The sequence below is a fragment of the Hippocampus guttulatus genome, chromosome 3, assembly GCF_054856545.1.
Source record: "Hippocampus guttulatus isolate MCC_2025c chromosome 3, RoL_Hgut_1.0, whole genome shotgun sequence".
Lineage (NCBI taxonomy): Eukaryota > Metazoa > Chordata > Actinopteri > Syngnathiformes > Syngnathidae > Hippocampus > Hippocampus guttulatus.
The window spans coordinates 6,787,211-6,810,193 of record NC_141263.1 but is presented as its reverse complement, the minus strand read 5'-3'; the positions used below and the strand labels follow the sequence as shown (position 1 = coordinate 6,810,193).

General features: G+C 41.3%; 1 protein-coding gene across 1 annotated transcript; it reads left to right on the top strand.

The window, feature by feature from the left end:
• The first annotated feature begins 7 nt into the window (after positions 1-7).
• Positions 8-22,420, top strand: strc1 (stereocilin 1). Its single transcript, XM_086106869.1, has 29 exons — positions 8-577; positions 1,652-2,329; positions 2,418-2,442; positions 2,829-4,179; positions 4,265-5,059; positions 5,734-5,799; positions 5,882-5,992; positions 6,086-6,240; positions 6,921-7,107; positions 8,462-8,577; positions 9,064-9,193; positions 10,165-10,347; positions 11,118-11,156; positions 11,245-11,415; positions 11,885-12,025; positions 12,341-12,399; positions 13,646-13,781; positions 13,884-13,972; positions 14,532-14,667; positions 14,767-14,963; positions 15,109-15,202; positions 15,482-15,653; positions 15,806-15,981; positions 16,083-16,238; positions 17,482-17,624; positions 17,700-17,848; positions 18,192-18,289; positions 18,421-18,571; positions 20,949-22,420. The coding sequence occupies exons 1-29, from the start codon at positions 544-546 to the stop codon at positions 21,032-21,034; spliced, it is 6,024 nt and encodes a 2,007-aa protein (XP_085962995.1). The 5' UTR covers positions 8-543; the 3' UTR covers positions 21,035-22,420.
• Positions 22,421-22,983: the final 563 nt, after the last annotated feature.

The following is a 22,983-nucleotide window of genomic DNA, read 5'->3' as shown; positions in this document are numbered from 1 at the left end:
GACCTGAACTATCAACCTGACATTTCAAAGCCAGATATTCCAATATTTTTTTCAAGTGGATTGCACTGAGGACCCCCTTGCAGTAGACTGTATAATCTTAATAACAATGTAAATGTAGAAGGAAGCACGTGCCTCATGACCGCTCCTTCCTCATGAACTCCTTTCGACAGATGTCGTGTCAGTCCCTGCAGCCAGTCTGGTGTCCCCTGGCAGGACTCGGGTTTCTGACAACACTTCAATCAACATTACTTGTTAATATTTTATGTCTTACAACTCAAATCCAGTCTGTGTTTCACACCACACTCATTTTTTTTTTTTTTTTTTTTTTTTACAACCGCTGTCTCCTTAATTACACAGCTTGTCAAGTTGCAGGTCGGTCAGTGTCTACAGAGGAGTGTATCGAGCCCCCGAATCATGGAAGTCAAAGACCTTAACCAGATTTTTGCGGATCTTTGTGTTGAATTTCATATTTTATGAGGTGACGGATATTAGACACGTTCTTTTCAGTGTCTTTGTGGGGTGGTCGCTGGTCACTGCAAAACAATGTGGTCTGCTTTCACGGTGTACATCCTATTAGGTAAGTACGGACAATATTGTACTGTACGATTGATAGAAAATAAATGGCACCACTGTAATGACGAACAACAATTTTATTTAATTGTACTGCATGCCACATTCACACTTTAAACATTAGCAGATTTGCTTAAATGTAAAATTTAAAAAAAAATTAAATAACATGCAGGAACTCTAAATCATGGGTGCCCGTTACGTCGATCGCGATCGACCAGTAGCTCGCGGACTGGTCCCAAGTCGATTGCGAGAGGTGTCGAGGAGAAAAACAAACGACCATTTGTGTGTCTTTGTACATGTTTGTAATATATTTTTGTGTTAATAATGTACACTGCACCCTAACCATCTTATCAGTCTTATTTTCACAAAAAAGTATTTAAAAAATAAAATAAACAGGTAAATCTTTAACCTAAGGTGGCGCGTGAACTGCGTCACCGGAAGTTGTTGGCGCTCAGCAGTCTGCAATTGCAGCTTGTGATCAGAGCTGTTGCGCTATATCTTTTATTCATTCATTTTCCGAACCGCTTTATCCTCACTAGCGTCGCGGGGGGTGCTGGAGCCTATACCAGCTGTCTTCAGGCACACCCTGAACTGGTTGCCAGCCAATCGCAGGGCACACAGACGAGCAACCATCCGCGCTCATACTCACACCTAGGGACAATTTTGAGTGTTCCATCCTGACATGCATGTTTTTGGAATATGGGAGGAAACCGGAGTACCCGGAGAAAACCCACGCAGGCATAGGGAGAACATGTAACTAGACCACCGTGTTGCCCCAGAGTATTTTATAATTGTGATAAATACAGCAGCATATATTTGCGTGGAACTTGGTACTTTTCACGTGTCTAGAGTGCAGCTGCACAAGAATGCTCTTTCCAAAATTGTGAGTCATTGGTAAAATAAGTATTGGAAACCGCTAGTGTGATTCAGTGTTGCTGTAGGTATATCAATCTGTGTGTCCTTTATTTTCTCCATGCAAGATCATTTTATGACATTTCGTGATGAGCTATCTACAGCAAATATCATTGAGTCCATTCCCGATGAATTTAGTTGACATGAATGTTTGCTTATGTTTTTGCAGGGATCATAAGTGATGCAAATCAAGTGAGACCACAATCCCGACTCATACAACGAAAAGTGAGCCAGACCACCAGTTTAGAAGCAGACATCCAAAGAGTTATTAGTCAGATGCATTACTTGTCTGATGAAGAAGCAAACACACGTAGCTCGGACACTTCCTACATGGATTTGAATTCATATTCTGGCGTCTTGACTGATGTCTACTCTGTCTTTCAACCGCTGTTAAGGGAGGGCTTTGTGGATGACTTTCCCAAAACTCTAGTTTGCATTTTATCCGAGGGACAAGATTGTGGAGCAAAAGCAGAGCTCACAAAGACAGTTTCTCTGGGGTTAGGCAAACCGCTGCTGACCTTCTTATCATCTCTGAGATCCCAGACATGTTCGCCCTTGAGTGATGCACCAGATGCAGATCATAAGATGGTGAACGCCTCTCTCTGGGTGGGAGAATCAGCAGCCACAACATTGACCAGCTTTCAGCAGACATTTTTTACCATCTTAAAAAGCTCACCACTATCTGGGACTTTGATGAGTGCAGTGAGTGGCGTGGTGGATGCCGCTGTTACGTACATGTCCAACATCATGGCGACATTAATCCAAGTACCAATGGACTATGTGAAAATAGCATTGCAGTTTGGAATAGCAATTCCATCTCCAAAGGAAAGGGAGAGCTGCGAGCAAGGTAACCTGTCTTAACAGTATAATTGCAACAAAATGTTCACTGTGGTCTAACTTTTATTGGTAAAACGTTTTGTTTTCCATCACTTCAGGAAATCTCCAGCAACTCATAATGTGGTGAGTGCATTTCCCTGATACATCAATTCATCTGACTTTTGAAGTCTTCTGAAAACCCATCCAAAAAAAAAAAAAGGCCTGCCGTTATAAAAACAAGCAAATATTTGCACCAAAATGGCCAGGGTACTTTCTCCACATTGTGTATTTTATTGGAATGTATTCAGTAGGGTTTTGTTTTTTTAGATCTGCTGGTCACACAGAAAATTTTAGACATAACTCTATTTTGAGTGAATTTCGATATTGCTAATTATTTTTGCTTTTTTTTTTAATTCTACATTTCCAGTCCAAGAAGTCAAACACATATTTCTCAGAGTAGAGCTCACTAAAGTTGTATGCTGTTTTCCCCGCTATTGAACAAATTTGTTGAATCTGTTTACATCGTTTAGGGGACTGAACCACAACGTGAGCTGGTCCTTCACCAACTCGTTTATCGACATCCTTCTGGAGACCCTCCTGCCTCTAGAACACTCTGCGTGCACATATCCAGGTTCAGAATGCCCGAATCCTGCCTCCGGCGAATCCAGTCTCCCAGAGGCAGTCACTGATAATAGCCGCAACATACTGCTTCGATGTGATCGCCAAAATCTGTCCGACATCAATGATACACTTTGTGGTGAAATTCTCCATGGATCGAGAGCACAAACACCCACATCGGTGCTCGCCTTGTGTCAGGCGCTCAACTCGCTCAGTGCCCGGCAGGTCAAACTGGTGTGGAGCAATACGTGCTATGTTATTCAGTCGCTGGTGTCACCGCTCCTTGGCAGGTCATCGGAGTGCGACGTTGGAGACACGTCGAACTTTCCGGTGAACAGCCCACACGCCTCCCTCGCGCCCCCCCGAAAAGCCAGAGAAGCTCCCAACCTCCAACAGCTTGTCTGTAACTACAGCAGCTGGTTAGAAAACCAGGTGGTGGATGCCGCCCTGGTCTCTCTGTGCAGCGACAACGAACGGGAGGAGTTTGTGAAGCATGTGTGCAATAATACTTTACTGATGAAGAAGTTGCTCTCAGACCGGATGAACAGTTGGTTGTATGGCTTCTGTGCAAATTCCACAGCGGACCGCGGCTACCTGGTGGATCAGTTCTGCGTCTACCACCAGTGGATTGATCAACCTACAGTTCTGGTAGAGTCACACCTGCTGGAGTTCTGCGTTAGCCTGGACAGTCCAAGACTTACAAAACTCATCTGCGAGCATACTGGCTTCTTCACGTTATTATCCTCCAACCCAGAAAATGTGAGGTTCATGCCGAACTGCACAATTTTGCCATTTCCATCACCATTTCCTAGCTCGGATCCACTGTTGTCACCCTCCTGTCACTACTCCGAGTGGGAAGATGTGATGCAACTGACGTCAGATGTCTTGTCACAGTGCATACGCAATGATCCCGCAGATTTCGCTGAGAAGGTTTGCGCTAACGGAACCCTTCTAAATAGCTTATTACGTAATCAGGACAATGCCTGGCTTGAGGATCACTGCAGCGCCGCTTTGATTTTCCCGCCCACTGCGGCTCCGCATCCTTTTCGAATTTTGGACTGGTGCGACTACCACTCGTGGAAGAATCGGCAGGTGGACGATTCAGTGGTCGGACTGTGTTGGCAGCATGACCAGCTTGCTTTTCAGAAGAATGTCTGCTGTGAGGCGACTTTGTTTGAAAAGCTCTTAGAGAATCCCCAGAACAAATGGCTGAAAACAGTGTGCGCAGACAAGGAAACTGAGGAAATCGAGGATATACCTCAGGTGTGTGCTTTAACTGGCTCAATCCAGTCTATCAGTATGTCTCGAATTAGTTTCAGCTTATTTTTTTAAATTTTCTCTTCCTCAGGTGTGCATGTATTCCGAATGGACTCGCCCCATCTTTGTTGACATGACTGAATTGGCTCTCTGCGCTGATACGGACTCCAAAAACTTCACCTCCAAAGTCTGCGCCAATGAGACACTCCTGCAGAACCTGATGGCAAACCAAAACAACACCTGGTTGATTAAGTATTGTGCCAACCATTCAAATCTGGGTGTAGATGGAGGGGAAGACGATGATGTCTCAGGATTCGACCCTGACGAGCAGTGCCAGTATTCCACCTGGAATATATCCCTTCCGGATGCAGCGCTCTTGACTCTCTGCTGGGAGCATGATCAATTCAACTTTGTGTCATCTATTTGCGCCAGTCCTGCCCTTCTCGACTCGCTGGCACATGAGCCCATTAGCCTCTGGGTGAGCACCATATGTGCCACCGACACCAACACCACTCATAACACAACCTCGGAGGACTTTTGCTTGGCCAAACAATTAGTGATGCACTTCAACTGGACCTGTCCTATTGACTTCAGCGCAGCCTGCAGGCCTGGGGCAAGCCAGAACATGCTCATGCGATTGATTATACGCTGCTGGGCAGACGGTCTGAGGTCCCGAGTGGCTCATCTGGTGACGCCATCCGTAGCTGCGGTGTTGAACCAAGCAGTCGGCACTTCTGTTGTCATCTTGCTAGCAATAGAGGAGGTCCAGAACATTTCACTGCATGTCACCAAGAACATACGCAATAGCGTCCTCGACGCTGTCGTTCGTTATCTCGAAGGGGAGAACAACTTTGACAAAAAGAGGGTCTTGCTGCAGTGTTTTGGGGTAAGACTGTCATTGTTTCATAATTTCGGCGCCTTGCTAAGATGATTCATTAATTCCCTTATACTTCGAAATAGAGGATGAACATTTAAAGGGGTTGGCAGAGGAATCAGATTGCTTTCTAGTGCAACTGCTATGATATCACGTACTGTACATACTTGTAATAATGCCGTCCCGTGCGTATAATAATTTGCTCTCTGTTGAAAAGAATAAGAATGTAAGGCAAAACGGACAAAATGTCACAGAGACCAACAGAAAGGAATTCAAGACTATTTTGCTGACAGGTCTCAGGGAGTCATTGCAATCCCTGATGCAAATATGCGCCCGACAGTGTCCGGATGGAGACTAATTCGCGTGGATGAATATGTCTGTTGCATTCTATCAACAGTCTTGTGTTTCAAAAATATCGTCTTCAGCAATTCTTGAGACTTGTGTTCACACGTTGACCTTTGTGCAAATGTTCCCTCTGCATCCACACGATGAGGCAGCATGAATTGAGGCAGATTGATACCATACTTCATTTTTTAGGTTTTAATTCATATTAAATAAAGATGATTAGTTTTTTGCTGATAAGTGCTATTCCTATGACATCAAATCAAACAGGTTGGTGCGCTTTAACTCTCTTGTCATCTCAACTGCCTTGCTGTGTGCTGTGCTGTGATTGTCCTCCCTTGCAGACAGTCCTGACCAGCTTGATGCAGACAGCCCAGGTTGGAACCAGTAATGACAATCTCATCGTTAAGGTACACGTCGAATGATTTGTTCTTGATTTCTGTCCTTTCAGGGTAGTTTTGACACACTTTCTCTTCCATTTTGTCTTTTTAGGAATACTTCAGCATACCATCGGCCAGCTTGAAGTCAGTGCTTCGTGCTGCGCACGTCACAACTCTCAGGCTGATCCTCCAATACTACACAAGAAATAAGGACACACTGAAGGTTGTTCGCATTATTTTCCTCGGTTTAACGTTTCATTTGACATTATGGTGCGAACGATGCATAAAATGTCCCTCTCCTGTTGTCTTATGCCAGCTGACAGAGAACTACCTGTCCACCCTGACATCCGTGCTGTTCAGCAGCCATCTGGCAAAGGATGGAAGTCTGTTTTCCGAGTTGGCTCCCCTTTTCAAAGCGGCCCGTCCGACTGACATCCACACTTTGCCTTCTCTGCAAAACAACCATCATGTGTACGAGACGCCGTATTTAAGCTGCACACTGACATAGTGATATACACAATCCTTGATTACATTTTTATTCAACCTACAACAGATGGACAGTAATCTCGGCATGAAACAAGACTGAATATAGGGCGCGGATCCCCGCGGACACTGAATCGTGCTATTTTGATTAGCACCAAAATTAAACTTCTATAAATGCACCACACATCCTATTTCATAGGAAAATGGAGACTAAATTATTTACTACATTATTTACTAGTATACAGTATAATCACCATTCACCTCAGTAAGTTCCCTTACGCATTCAGGTGAGAACCAATATTAGGGATGTTGGCATTTTCACTTATTCATTGGGCTGTTTTTTAAAATAATAATAATAATAATTATAGTGGCAGTGAACTATGTTGCTCCACGTACCAGTAGCTAAATAAGATACTAAAGTATCACCCAAATAATGCTGAACAGTTATACGCTACTCTAAACCACCGCCAAATTGTTATTTATATTTATTTAACAGTGTTAACCAAAGCTTTATTTTTATCATCAGTTGACACTTTTGTGCTTATCTGGCGCTGATGTTCACAGTTTCAGATTTTTACATGAATGCATCGTAAGGCGTTTAACTGTTTCAAGTCTCATAGTTGTACAAATTGAAAGATGGGTTTTTTTCTGTTTTTTTTTTTCTCCAGGAGGGAAACCATAAACAGCAAGTTGGGCCAATTGACTGCTGATCAGCAGCGAGCCTTTGGATTGTGGTACAGTAAAATTTTGCCCCCCTCCAATATCACTGAAGCTCACCAGTCACTCATCAGGGACACTGGAAACGTGATAACTTACCTGCCCTTCCACAACTTCCAACACCTCTCACCTGCTCAGGTAACAGTCCTTTGATCTCCGACACCACGTGGGGAAACATGATTCTGCCACTTCGATTTGTCTCAGGACATAGAACAGCTACTATACCTTTGTGTTCCCCATGATTGAGCGCACAGCTTTTTTTTTTTTTTTGAAAGACCTCAACACATTACTTCAGAATATAATAGTTGCATTTGCATGTTCATCATGTTCATTTGTATATTCATAACTAAAATTAAACTGAAAAAAACATTTTGTTAACAAAATAAAATCAAAAAGATTTTTGTTTAAAAAAAAATCTAACTGAAACGACATGTTACATCGAAAAGTAACTAGAAGTGCAATTATAGCGAAAATGTCCTTTGTCTATGTTTTGTCAATCAATATATAAATGAGGATGTATTGTATTGTATAATATCATACATGAGCTCTCAGTCTTCATTTTAAGTGTATCGAATTTGTTATTGCTGCACGTCCGTAAAGAAGAAGGAAGGTCAAAAGGTCATTTGCTAATTGTCGTTTACCTTCCTATACAATACTTCCTGACTTCTTTTTTTTTTTTTCTTGCACTTGACAACTCCTAAAATGAAAAAAAAAAACCAATACTGTACTATACCAAGAACAACTAGACTAAAACGAGGCATTTTCAACAAAAATCTAAACTAATAAAACTAACAATCATGTTCTACAAGCAAATTACAACTACCTGAATTTAAAAAAAATGTGTTTTACCCATTTATTTATTTTTGGCCGGATATACTGTATGTATACCATAAATAAAACTAGATTCCCTCATAAATTGTGGGACATTTGTCAAGGATAAAAGGATAACCTCAGTAAATAATAATAATAATGTGAATCACCTTTATTATCCATCCATTTTCCGAACCGCTTGATCCTCACTAGGGCAGTAGGCGGGGGACACCCTGAATCGGTTGCCAGCCAATCACAGGGCACACAGAGACGAACAACCATCCACGCTCACATTCACACCTAGGGGCAATTTAGAGCGTTCAATCAGCCTGCCATGCATGTTTTTGGAATGTGGGAGGAAACCGGAGTACCCGGAGAAAACCCACGCAGGCCCGGGGAGAACATGCAAACTCCACACAGGGAGGCCGGAGCTGGAATTAAACCCGGTACCTCTGCACTGTGAAGTCGACGTGCTAACCACTGGACTACCGGGCCGCCTTCACCTTTGTTAACATAACAAAAAAATATCTCCATAATTTTTCTAAAATGTATGCACTTGAGGAGGGTGTGTGCGATGAAACCATAAAAAAAGATTTCTATATTGTTGGACTTGTTGAAGGGCCTGTTCTCTGCTGAACAGAGCTGTAGTTTCGAATGATTACTTAATTCTGTTTGTTCCTAGCTATTAGATGGGCTGGATGTATTGCAAAGGAACAGGCTGACTTCCTTGAAGCAGGAATTTGTCGCACGGCGCATCATCGGCACCTACAGAAACTTGACTGCCGATGACTTCATCAGGTCAGGCAATCCTGCAGAGGCTCCTGCAAAACTTTCGATCAACTTACGACTTCTAAACATTACTTTTGGACCCATTTTTCTTTCAAGTATTGCATGAGGTGTACTTTAAATTCACCGGACACTTCATGAAGTATATCTGCATTCTAATTAGATCCAATGCGGCGGCTTCATCCAAAACTCTGCCTTCACAAATATTATAACGTTCAGTTTTGATTGACACTGTGAGAAAGATGTTAATAAAGCAATGTATTTATTTTTGTGTTTGTGCTTTTTACGGGTGCACAGCAGTGCTGTGTCATAAAATTTGAGTGACATTATTTGGCTGAATGAAAGGGATGCGACATTAGAAATCTTTTGTGTCAGAGGTCATTAGATTGTGCTATTGTACCCGATGTTGGATGACCAAATTGAAGCGTTGTCGATTAATTCCTCAAGATGTAATTTCCTATCAGGATTGGGCTGTTGACTCTGTGTTTGTGGTGTTAGGATGGGCAGTCTCTCCTGCCAAGCAGAGCCAAGTGACCTCCTGGCATATAAAGGCAGTGAGGCCTTCAGTGTAATCTGGGATGTCATCCTGAACTGCACTCACGACGGACTAACCCTACCAAGTCACTTGGTAAGGAGCAGCCACGTCGATTTGGGATGCCTTCTCTATTTTGTGTTGTTAATTGGTTTGCATTTTTAAAATGATTGTTTTCGGTTTTGGTATCAGTCAAAGATTTTAACACTTTTTCAGGATATTGAATGAAGAGGTGTTTGACAAGGACCTGGCCGATTAATCGGCCAGCCGATTAAATCAGCCAATTATAGTTCTTGTTTGGAGTTGAAGAATCGTCTAAATATTTTTAAATTCCCGATTTTATACAGCAGATGTGCGTATGTAATACTGACCTCATTATTTATTACACATGCGTCTCTACCATGCCCTTTTATTCTTAATCCTCGTATTTTTCAGATTATACGTCGCTCTGGATTATAAATCGCACCAGCCAAAAAATGCATAATTAAGAAGGAAAAAACATATAAATCGCACTGGAGTATAAGTCGCATTTTTGGGGAAAATTTATTTGATAAAATCCAACACCAAAAACATACATGAAAGGCGATTTATACTCCGGAAAATACGGTATGTATGAAGAGTTTAGATCTCAAGTCGTCAAACTCGAGGCTCGGGTCATGTTATGTGGCTCGCTAAAGCAAATCACGTGTGGTGAACGCAAATCATGAATATCAACTTCCATGATCCTCGCTAAAATTTGTACTGGAATGTCTAATTGTCACGTGTAATAAATAACATTGAGAGTCTGCAATAATCCCAATCCCTGCAATATAGTTACAGTCAACTGTCCCAGGACAGCACACGAATAGCGCAAATCCCCATTTAACTGACACTCACTGAAATACACTGAGGGGGGAAATGTTGTTTTATGCCTTCTATATTATTTAATCGGCCGATTAATCGGAAATGTGTATTTTCTTTTTCTGCCCAAAAAATAGGCATCGCCTTCAAAAAGTCCATATCGGTTGGGCCCTGCTTCGGAGTCTTTCTGTATGCTTCATGCTTCTTTGCCTGTTGTTTCCTTGCAGACCTCCAGTCTGTTCCTGAACAGCACTGAGTTAAAAATCCCATCTTCACTCAGTCCAGAGAGACTGGCAGACATTGCACACCTTCTACCCTCCCTGGGTGCGACTTTCTTGCTGGGCCTTTCTCCCTTGCAGCTACTTGCAGCACTTCCTGCCCTCAGAGCTGTGTCGTTCAGTCCTGCACAGGTAGAGAGGTGCACACAACGTCGGGATTTCACAAGATGTTTGTGGCAAGACAGGAAAAATTCCATCCGTTATGGTGAACCACTTTTTAATTCAGTTTTAAACTCAGTGTGGGTTTGTCAATCAGTCAAATTCCCCATGACTTGGAACACCGTGTCGCCTGGTGATAAACAGATAAACCAAATAATGAGTTGGGAGAGGTTTTTTTTTTGTTTGTTTGTTGAGATTTCTCATAACATGTTAATGACAAATCACACATTGACGACAAAATATAATTTTCTAAATTAAAAAGAAAACAACAGCACACTTTTACAATGTACAGAACAAACAAACGTTTACTTCTAAAATGAATTTGGAAGCAATTTGAAATAGAAAATTGGAGAAACAGGTCTTTTCAGATCACTCTGTAATGTTTATTGTATGTCATGGCCAAATGATTTCTTCAGTTTTGTAATTCAAATTGCTTCTGTGAATTTCTCAAGACAACGGACATTGTCTCAAGACATTGTGAGCACATTGTTTACAATGGTGGTACAATTGCAAAAATGTGTCTCATTTTTTTTTCCTCTGCGTAATACAAACAAATCGCTTATTCTTTGAAAATGTTGGAGCTCCAAAGTTTGTGAAACACAAACTTAAGCCACTGCCGCATTTTTTGTCGGTTAAGAGCCGAGAAGGCAGCTGTTCACTCACTGTTCACAAAATCTTTTCAGCCCTGTTCGTGCTCTCAAAGTGCACTTCTTATTGATCTTTGTGTTTCGTATGCATTGCAGGCCTCCATCATTGTTGATAAGCTCTCATCTGTCAATGCAGTAAGGTTTTTTTTTCTTCTCAAAAGTTGTTGGTTTGCTCCGTAGTGGTTTTGTTTTTCGTGACCCCCTCCATGCGCCCCCCATCTAGCTTAGCGCTCCAGGTCGCCTCCAGGAGCTGGGCTCCATCACTGTAGGAGTAAAGACAGAGACATTATTGATGCTGACATCTGACAGGCTGCTGTCATCGCTACCTGGCCTGGCGCAACACTCAGCGGGCCTCCGTCCAACACAAGCAAATGCCGTCGCCACAAAACTATGGGTATGAAACCTTCAAATTGAATGGTCGTTTTTTTCCTTTTTATTTGCTATATTGAGATCGATCTGATGGAAATTCTTGATACGTTCTGAAGAGACAGGCTTTTGCTGGAATTAGATTTGAATTAAATGTTGTTTATACTCGTTATGATCCCTCAAGTGAAAATTTGGTTAAATCGCTGCAATTTTTGTGCACACAACACAGAGAGCGGCAGAACACACACATGCAGACATCCGAACAGAGGCAGCGCGAGGATACCTGCAGATCCTCACTCTGCCCCTGAGCTGAGTTGCATTGGCTGACATCCGTATGCAACTAGTCTTGATCCGAAATCTTTGGGTTCCAAAGCCCAAATATTTATGATGGGCTACTGCTGCAGTTTTGTTGTTGTTGTTGTTGTTGTTTGTTTGGTTGGTTTTTTGGGGGGGGTATGCCAACTTTTGCCAATTTTATTTACCTTTATTCTTACCAGGGCTTTCCAGAGGTGATCTTCTGGTTGGACGATGTCGAGCCACTACTTTGTTGCACTCCCCTTCTTAGCGTACTGCCCAGAGCTCGTCTACTAATGGACAACAGCTCCAGTGTATCCTCTAAAGCGTGGAACACACAGCAGGTTTCACACATCTCATCTTCCTTCAACATTGCTTGGCTTAAAAGTGGCCACATTTCTAATACCCTTCGTAGATTTGTCAAGATGAGATGGTGTGTGTCTACAGTAGTTACTGAATTATTAAATTGTAAAGGGCAGATGGTGTCGCTGTTGCTGGAATTAGACTTGCATGGAAACAACAGACAAGTCAAGTGTTTCTATATCGGATTTCCATTGTTTTTCACCGCGGCAAGGGACGATGGAAGCTTCTCGCAAGTTGTACAAATCAGCATGTCACAATTATGTAACACCATAAGATGTTTTCATGTTCTTCCTCAGGCTATAGCCATACTAAAAACGGAGCGGAATACAAGATCAAGCCTGATCAAAGACTTCCTGTAAGTATAACTTTGTACCGTTTGATGCACCCTGTAACCTGATAACACAGTGTTTCTCAAATAGTGGGGCGCGAGCCCCTGGGGGGCGCGAGGCTCCGTCAAGGGGGGCGCGTTTGACCTCGGGAAACATGCTTTTTTATTTTTTTACTGTCCTAAAATAACGTGCAGTTGCACCTCCAGTACGTTAGGGAGCAGTGACGCTCTCATTGACAGAGTTTGCGCAGGGAGCATTCTAAGGGAGGAAATAAGACGAGGCGTATGTCGCACTTGTCTTCACTGTGACTACAGTGGCAGACGAGGAAAGATCGGTGAGCTTATCGTGTCTAAAATTGTTGGTTGCGGACAGCATGAAGCTCAATAAATTAAAGCTCCACTTAAAGACATTACACCCCAATCACGCTGATAAGCTGCTAGAGTTGTTTTTTTTCCAGCGAAAACGTGCCGAATATTGCCCACAATCACGACTGCTACTTCAGTAAACTGAAATACAGGTCCCATTATACATTGAGCAGGAGCCGAGAGTTGCTGTGTCCTGCTTCAAACCTTGCTTCGAAAAGCTGTGCATTGTAAAACGTGCTCATTGTAGCCATTAATCCAGACATCATCTTTGATTTAAAAAAAAAAGCACAAATCATTTTATATATTTTTGTTTTGCTGGTTAAAGTTTTTTTTTTTAATATTGTGCTCCTGAGATAATGTTGGTGATAAGTTTGAATGCATTATTAGTTATTGATCTTATGTAATTTTATTTTTCAGTATCGTATGGTTTGACATGGTCAGTCAAAAAATATTTATAGTTAAATTAAGGATTTAATGTAATTTTTGAATTTCAGATGCACTTTAAATGTTTTATTCTTTGTTGTAAGTTGGTCCGTATTTCTTTCTTTTTTATTCTCTTGTACGTTAATAAGGATGCAGTGTTATGCAAAGGTGTACTTTTACAATTTTATAGACAAATGATACTATTTATAGTCGTGCGGGGGGAAGGGGGGGGGGCGCGAGATGTTTTCCTCTTCCGAGGGGGGGCATGACAGAAAGTAATTGAGAACCACTGTGATAACATGACAAGCTGTCTGCTGTCGTAACCGCTGTCCCTGAAAGGGTTCAAATCTAATTACATTGACACACCATCTGTGTGCAACATGACTACTTACCATGAATAGCTCATTTCTGTGTTCTGCCAATCATTGTGTCAATATTTTTCAGACTCAGTGTATTTGTGTCTTTGTGCCCTTTACATGATCAGGAGTCTTGGGATGCTGGTACAGGGCATGAGCTGCCAGGCCTTACAGCAGCATTTCAGGGCTGATACCTCACCCGCAGCGCTTAGGAAAATCTTGGCCCTCCTCAGGGAGCAGCCCGGTCCTTTGCACACGTCACTGGTAAAATATAGCTAGAAATCGACAAAAAAATTGTCTCACTTGTCATCCCAAGTCATGCGATAGCGAGAATGCACTGAAGTGACTGTTTGCTCCCCGATGCAGAAAAAATGCGTGATCGAGGAGCTCTATCAATTTGAGTTCTTCTCTGAACTGGTTGAAGACTTAGGAGTGGAGCTCGCCCTGTCTATGCCGTAAGTGTGAACCTAAAACTATAAGTAAGCCTTTAACATTAGGTTGACGTGCACAATAGTGTACTGGTCTAAACAAGCACAAATAATTAAAAAACAAAAACATGTTTATCATTGTGGTTGTAGACCAGTATCAGTCAAATCTGAGTAATATTTATTATCCCCTGCAAAAGAAGGTGTTTTCACCCATTTATTGGATCGGATTGGCAGTGTTAATGAATTAACATTTAAAAAATAAATTACATTTCAGAAATATTCCAAAATATTATTGCTAGGTTCACTGAAGATTCTTAAACTCTGTTGTAATGAATGTGATTCCCCCCCCCCCCCCCCCCCCCCCCCGCCTTGTGATTGTGTGACCGGTCCAGCACTTACCAAAGCTTCTTTCTCAAAGTCAGATGGGATGTGCTCCACTTACCTCAGACGTTGCAGAAAATAGAATGGATGGATTCACTGATAGATCATGACAAGAAAACCAAAAACAAAAAACCCAACATCATTCAAGTCAAGTCATTTTTCATGTTCAGTAGTTTCAGATATGACGTTGTGCTTTTCTCTCCAGGGTGAGCACCATTAAAAAGTTTCCTTCAGATGTGATGGACACTTTGCGGAAAATGATTATTCAGGACCCCGTTCCATTTTTCATGAAGTCAAAAACAGAACAGCTGCTTCTTGTGGACAAGATGGTGCAAAGGCTGGTCAGAAGATTTCCGTGCAGAATCTTTCAAATTACTGTTGACTCAAAGTCTGTCACTTATCCACTGTCGACATGTTTGTCATTTCACTTGTGCCTACAGGGCATGTACAGCGGTGTGTACACCGAGGAGGCGTTCCGCTCTCTGGACATCATGGCCACATTTGTTTCAGATGAGATTCTGATCCAGCTGGATCGCGCATTCTTTTTGAACAATCTGGATTTCCTCCAGACCTTGTGCTACAGCAGCAGCAAGATGGACATTGTGGCTCGTATGCTGGTGGAAGTTGCTGCATTCGGGTATAAAACAACATCCAATTACAAGTCAATCAAGGAGCCGCTCTTCTTTTTAATGTTATTTACTGGATTTTTTTTTTAATCTTAATGATTTGTTGTGTACAGAGCAGCTATCATGTGTGTGTGTGTGTGTTTTTTTTTTCTTCAGCCCTGCGGTGGAGAACTGGAACCAGATGACACTCAGTCAGATTGATCGGTTTCTATTTTTCCTTCCTCAGGACCAACTGCAGGAGATTTCTTTGGTGAGTTCAACGTTTGTAAAATGGCCCTGTTTTGGAGAGTTAGAGAAAATTAAACCGTTTTGCTGTGAGCTATAAAGCTTCATTGCATTTGTCTTCAAGCCCAATTCTTCTATCAGGTCCCAAAATCAACAGCAACATGTTTGGATTGTTACTTGATATGACCCATGAAGCAGAGAGAGCCTGAAATGATATCCTGTATGCTCAGGAGGTGTCAGGATCAGGTGATGTCCTGTAAACCATCAGTGCGTCGCCGTGATCATTCGTGTGTTTCAACAACAGGGTTTGATGACTGTTGGCCGTATCGAGAAGCTGTTCCTGAGCCAGCGCCGGTGGGAACGCCGGGTTGTGGCTCTTCACTGTTTAGATGAGAGTGAGAAGAGGCGCTTTGCTGAAAAGCAGCAGTTTGTTCTGCAGTTCTTTTTGGGTTTCCTCAAGATAAATCCTCAGTCGCGTAAGCATCAGTTTGGTTCTCCAACCTGTCACTGTTTTTAAAGCAATGTGGGAAACTGCACTGACCTTAATTAAATGCACGGAGTTAAGGTTCTGTATGCATTATGTGTCACAGCTATCCATACAAATATGGCATTTTTATTTTCTGAACAGTGGCTCCGATGGTTCCCACATGTGAGATTCTGCAGACAACAGCTCCATTTGCTTGGACCACTAACAGCCTGACAAGCATGTCGCCAGCAGCCTTCACAAACTGCCTGGAGCTGATTGGCCACGATCCCCATCTTGCATCTTACCAACGTAAACAAGTCTTCGGAAAAGTCAAACAAGTAAGACTCTGCAACACTGCAGTGAGCATCATTACAATAAAACTGTCGGTCTGCATTTTATCCTTGTTTTTCTTTTGCTGGCCGAATGGAATGGAATGAAGATGTTCGGCCCAGTCTCGTCCTTCTCCCAGTCCATCATCAGTCAGATGGGCCGACTGACCCTGGAAATGACACCAGAGGAGATCGGTATGCTCCGACCGACTGAAAGGAGCAGCATTGCTTCTTTGGGCGCCATCAATGAGTGGAGCAGCAAGCAGGTAAGTGCCTGGATGCATTTACTTTCATGGATGGATGGATGGATGGGTGGATATATAGACACTGTAAGATGAATGGACTCGTTCTCAAATAAAATTCACATTGCCATAAAACACAGGATTATTGTTTCGTATTTACCGGAATACAATGGGAGGAATATCTGATATTTCACATGCAGCGATAGGGAAGTAATGAAATACAAATTTTTGGTTACTCTACTTGAGTTTTTCAGATATTTGAGTCCTTATTTTCCTCTGGACCTTTTATTTCTACACCCTACTTTAAGATATTAGTAGTCTCGAGTCCTTATTTTGTCAAAATAGGCTTTTTATTTTTCTCAAAGTCTGCGGATGATGACATGATGTAAAAACAAAACAAAGTGAAAAACATACAGGTAAGGTGTCTGTTGTCAGTAAGCCAATTTTAGTATGTGAGAAATGTTGAGCCAATGCGAGCTGGCTCTTCATGAACAGCATGAGACAATTGATTTTTAGCCCGATTTAAGTTCATAAAAGAGTTTTTTTTGTAGTTGTGCAATATATCAAAATAGGTCTTGTATGTGATTTACAGGAAAATGACTTTTTCATTTTGTACCGTACTTAAAGTACAGGAGCTTAATCAGTAGCCTACTTTTACATTTACCAGTCTTTTTTACAGAAGTACCCGTACTTCTAAAAGTACAGAGTGTGAGTACTCTTTTTTTTTGCCATCTGTGATGAAATGTGATGACAATAGAAGTTGGAGCAAACTTTTTAAAAACAATTTTATTGTTTCCGTCGAGCTTCCTCTAGTCCACAGGTGTCAAACTCAAGGCTCGGGAGGCAGATCTGGCCCGCCACATCATTTTATGTGGCCCGCGAAAGCAGCTCAAACATTTCAACTTCCATGATCCTCTCTAAAAGGTCTACCAAAATTTTGTATGTAATACATAAGAGATATAGCCTTTGCATTTTCTTGTTACTAAAACCCTCATGATAGTAATTTAAACAATAGTGGAATCAACAGTTATTCTTGACTTCTTTGTATGGTTTCAGTCATAACAGCCCTCCAAATGAAAGGTTAACTAAAATGTGGCCCGTGACAAAAAAATGAGTTTGACACCCCTGCTCTAGTACATGACACGGACGGTGGCTACTCAGTTTGCCACGGTGCTTCACCTCAATCTGCAGTGGTTGGCATGATGCAAATCCCTCGCATTTGTAATTTAAAGCGTTACACAGGTGACGGCACTTACTTTTTTCCTAGCTGGGTGCACTGTTCACAACAACATTGAACTCCACCAAGCTGAACCCGAGCCAACTTGACTCCAGCATTCTGGTAGCCATTGGATACATGGTGTGCGGAGCTAAAGCAACAGAAATGAGCTCTTTCAATGCTGTTGAGTTCAGGTGAGCAAATGAACATCTTGAAATTCATCACCGTGAATCTCACTGATTCACTCTGTTTCCCCCTGGTGGTTGTAGCAAGGCGGTGCTCTGGTTGGGTCAGCTCAAGCTCTCCTGCTCAGAAGAACAGTTGTCAGCGCTGGCGGGCCTGCTGACCCACAGTTTGGCTTTTGGACCCATCAGTTCATGGGGGATGGAAGTCTTCATTGAGATAGGAAGTCTGGCAGGTACTTGGCATTCGCCTATGATAAACATTTGTTGAAATTCATCTGTCCATCATCCACTTGTCCTCATTCGAGTCACGAACGAGGCTATCCGAGGTGACTTTAGATGAGACGACAGGTACACCCGAACATTGTTGATCTTAATCAAAAATGGTGCATTATTATCATTTTAAAAATATTAACACATTGGATGGATGGAACAGCTTTGTGATAAAGAATAATTCACTTTAAAGACATTAAAAAAACATATCCTTTTTTTCCTTTCCTATTTTCAAATCAACATTGTACTTTAGAGCATGTACATGTTTCAATCCCGACACTTAGTCTACACATTAACTTCTCACAGCTGGTCTCCCAGATATAGCCATGTCAGCGTTGGTAAAAGAGCAAATAGGAGGAATAACACCGATGGCGATCTCAATGATTCCCCCTGACAAGTTCGCTGTAAGTTGACTTCTCTTGAACAAAATTCTTCCTTTGACTGGAAGCTCTTCATCGCTGTGAATACTGTATTGCTTTCTGCTAATTCTTTTGGTGTCTTCTGCTTTCTTGTCCTCATGTCTCACCACATGAAGGTTGTGTTCCATCAGCGGCAGATAAGCATGTTTTCTCATGAGCAGGCTGCTGCAGTAACAGAGCAGCAAATCACAGCTCTGTCAGATGTTCAGAGGACTGCTCTCTTTATGGTGCTGACGCCCTGGGAGGACAGGCATGTGGATTTTAGAGGTGAAGACACTCTTTACATCTTTTTTAAAAAAATCTGTGTTCTACTTTTTTCATTGGTTACGTGCAGAATATAAACATGCCACAATACTGATAATTAATTCAGCATGTTTAAAAACTAGCGACAAAGTTTCAGGTCGAGTTTTTGTTTGCTTCAAAAGGTGTGCACTCACACAAAGTTTTTGCATTCCCTCCTAAAAAAAACAACAACTGGGCAAGCTTCGGTAAATGTATCAGTCTATCTGTAATTGGTAAGGGAACCCATAGTTATTATGCATGTTTATCTCCTTCTGGGTCAACTTTAGGGTAAACATATGCAGTGTCCGAGGTGGGCGCTGTTTTGATTGACAGAAAGCTCCCCAACTCAAGTCACACTCTTTTGGATACTCTGTTTGAGGCATTGTCATCAGCGGGTTCATTCATTACCACGGACCAAAGGAAATTATTCCATTACTGTTTGCTTGTCTGACTGCATTATTTTGCGCCAAAAGCCATTCAATCAGTACCAGTCCAAATGGCTTCATCTGGTGCAATGGTAACAAACAACCAAATGTTACGGTGTCTGGAAACAAGTGTCTGTGCATCGGTAGTAGCAGAGTGAGTCAACACAGCAGCACTATTGCGCATTACATTACTGTCTCTCGGATCAATAAGTTGCGACTGTTTTTTTACTGAGGAACACACATGCCATTTATTCATTTATTTATGTTTACCAGTGCGGAAGGAGAAAACTTTACTGACACTCTCAGTTGGAAGACTGTTATAAATTATTCAAACGGCTATGTGGATGTCGCCCCCAAATGGAAAACAATATCTGCACCTCACATACCCACATGTACCCGTATAAACAAAAACTATTTGGGAGCATTTATTTTCCATCTAAATAACTGTGTTGTATTATTAATCCTCTCTGGATACGATGTATTCTTTGCTGTAATTGTGTGTACCCACCTGTCATTCACACCACTCAGAGAAAAATATATTGCAATGATAAAATATTTTGACTTCAAAATGGCGCAGCGAGAGTGGCTGCCTTTCCAGCAGCTCCTATATTTTGTTGTTCTACTTCTTCCTTTGATAACTTTGCTGCTGTGAATTGGGAATTTCTCCACTGCGAGACTAATAAAGGTTTTCTTATCGTTCTTATCTAAATCCAATGACAGCAACGGTTTAAACACGTTTATTTGGTTTACGAGCAACGTTTTCTGTTGTTGTCTTTGTCCAACCATCGCAGCTCAGGCAGCTTAGTATGTATCCGCAACACACATGGCCCTGTGGAAAATGGTAACTGGTTGTTGAAAAGATGCTAGATGGCTTTTTGCCTCTGAGTAAGGCACTAATGCCAGGGATGTCAAAGTTATTTCACATTGTGGGCCACATACGGCCTCGGTAGATGTCAAGTGGGCCGGACCATTAAAATTATACCATGCTATGCTATAAATAACCAAAATATCATGTCTTTCCTTTGTTGTGATCTAAAGAAGCACAAGAACATTAGGAAAATGTTGAAATTTAATGAACATATCTTTTACAAAACATTTCATGAAACACCTTAGATTTCCTTAGACAAATGTGCAATTTACTTTTATCATTCACATCTATGCATTGCAACTGATCCCACTGATTGTACAAAGGCACAAAACTTTAACAAGTAATTGGTATTGAAAAATATAGTAATGCACTTTACGAAGACACATGTGCATATAAAATCTAAATGTAATCCCTGCCTACACCTTACAAACTAAGGAGAGTGCTATTAAATATGTACAGAATAAAATGTCCTCGATAGCGTCTGCAGTGTTGGGTGAGGTCTGTCTCAGTGACAGAGACTGCTGTTGTCTTCTTCTCTGATCAAAGCAGTGTGTCCCCTAGTGGATAATCCATGAATTGCACCGTATTAAAAATATTCATTCCGTGTCTTTAATGTAATTTTTCATTTTTAAATTATCCTGCGGGCCTGATCGGTTCCGGCCCGCGGGCCATATGTTTGACACAGGTTGATCTGGAGGCTGGGGTTAGTCACTGACCCGGTTAGTGACTCACCCCAGCCTCCAGATCAACAGTTTGCGCGCCACATTCTCTCTGACATCTCACCTTGCATGCCTGCATGTGTGTGATGTGTTTCTCTGTGTGGTGTGCAACACAAATATACAAGAGAGAGAGTTAAATTTCCTCTTGAGGGCTTATATCAAATCAATTAAACATTTTTTTCTACATTTATTTTTGGTATTTCGGCCAAGCGTGTGGAAAACAATCGAGCACGACGTGTTCACCATAAATACTGGAAGCTTAAGCATTCTAGTTGTTCAGTATTCTAACACTAATATGCAAATGCATTTGACAGTCGGATGTTTGCAATGATTTGAATGTACTCATTTAGGGAGGTCACAGGGACTGACGGTGAGCCCCAACTCTCTGTACCTGATCCTCGGCTTGCTGATGGCGCTGACGGATAGGCCAGCCTGAGCTGACATATCCTGCTTGATGACACGACTATCCCATGTCAGGATCAGGAGGCACCGACTCGCCCACACAACCAAAGAATTTATCTGTGCAATACTGTACTGCTTTGAAACAATCACATCAGCATATTTAATGAATGTTCTCTCCATCCATTCATCTACGTTTCTTTGCCACTTATCTTTATCAGGGTCCCTTTGTGAGCTGGAGCCTACCCTGGACTTGACACCTGCCAATAACAGGGCAGACATTGACAACCATTTGCACTCACCCCTCTGGACAATTTGGAGGACTGAATATAATTAACCAAACTTTAATTCAAGTATTTGATTAAATTATTTATTTAAGACATTCAACACTGACAATATGTCCAGAATTTCAGATGGAACAGGCTCCAGCAGTATTAAACTGAACAATCACTACATTAAACAGAGGTATTTATATATATTACATCTACTTTATGTAGGATGCAAGTTATTCAAAACATTACGATATGTACCTTTAAATTTTTTAAATCATATCAACGTCTGACTGAACACGTTTTTGGTCTAAGTCCATCAACATGATTGTGTTTATTACAGATATTTTGGAAACACAGTACATGTACGTGCATTCACGGACAAATCATCAGTACTATAAGCATACCTGTCAACTTTTCGGAGCGCCAACCTGTATAAACTACCAAAAAAATCCTTATAAAGAGCAAAAAATCCTTATAACATACCAAAGCATTTTATATGTCAAAATAATGGCAGAACCCCCCCCCCCCCCCCACACACAAAATTTTCAATTATATTTATTGTAGATCTCCATAATACAATGTCTGGTTAATGTCTAATCATCATTCTACTTAGTGGCATTACTGTGTTCAGAGTTGTATTCCTGCGTTACTTTTTTTTGGAGTTGGTGAAAAAAACCCCGGAAATTTTCAGAATCCGTATGATTTGTGCGATACGGCCATATACGTAAGATTCACCACAAAATCCATATGAACTATGGCTAAACCGTATGAGTTGACAGGTATGTATAAGTTGTGTGTTTCTGACATTTCAGAGATTTGCGTTGTTTAAAAGTATCATTTAATTTTTGATTTCTACCTGAGTGTCTTGTTACACATCCAAAGTAATGTTAGATTTAAATAGCGCTACTTACTTCAATTTAAATCATTATGGGTTTAAGCCATGCAGTCGTTTGCAGATGGATTTATTAATTCATTATCATTGTATAAACTATTCAGATTTTCTTTCAGATAACTAATAAGATTGTCTCATCTTGTAATGTGTCTACTCAGGGATACACCACTGTAAACGCAACCAAGAAAGAGACTAAAATATGTATTGATTTTATGCATAACTGGTTTTTATTTTATTTTTGTGAAGTGTATGTACACCATGTTGAAAGCAATATCTTTACTGCTATATCGTGGTGACCTTGATTAAAAGGGGGGGGGGGGGGTCACTATTAAAATCAATACCGGTACATTGTGTTTTATTTTTGATGACAGTTTAGTCACATAAGCTTAACACCAATGCCGAATTTCGGAACAACATTGTTGCACCGGTTTGCCATTGAAAGAAGCGTGATGGGTGCAAATGCCACTTGCTTCACAAGGGATGAGCAAAATTGTCTAAATCATTATACAACATATTACAACAGTTGCACATCTCTTTGATTGTACGAGCCATGCCTGTGTTATGGCTGTACGTACTTTGTTTTAAATTAATCATTTTTAAAAAACTGTTATTCCAGAGCAGGTTTATGAAGCTTTAGTCTGAGCATAAATACACGATATTGACAAATGATCATGTTCAGTATCTTCACATCAATCAATATAATTAATAAACTCATTCAATACCAGCCATTTTCAGACCTTTCTCCTTTACACATTTCCTAAAACAAACAAACAAAAAAATGTACAAGTCATGAAAATGTGTACCTGGTATTTAATTTCGATA

Bases quoted from the DNA above. Each gene is read 5' to 3' on its own strand.
- strc1 (XM_086106869.1), top strand. From the start codon at position 544: ATGTGGTCTGCTTTCACGGTGTACATCCTATTAG. The intron at 2,443-2,828 runs GTGAGTGCATTT...TACATCGTTTAG, and splicing joins CTCCAGCAACTCATAATGTG to GGGACTGAACCACAACGTGA. The intron at 5,993-6,085 runs GTTGTTCGCATT...GTCTTATGCCAG, and splicing joins GAAATAAGGACACACTGAAG to CTGACAGAGAACTACCTGTC.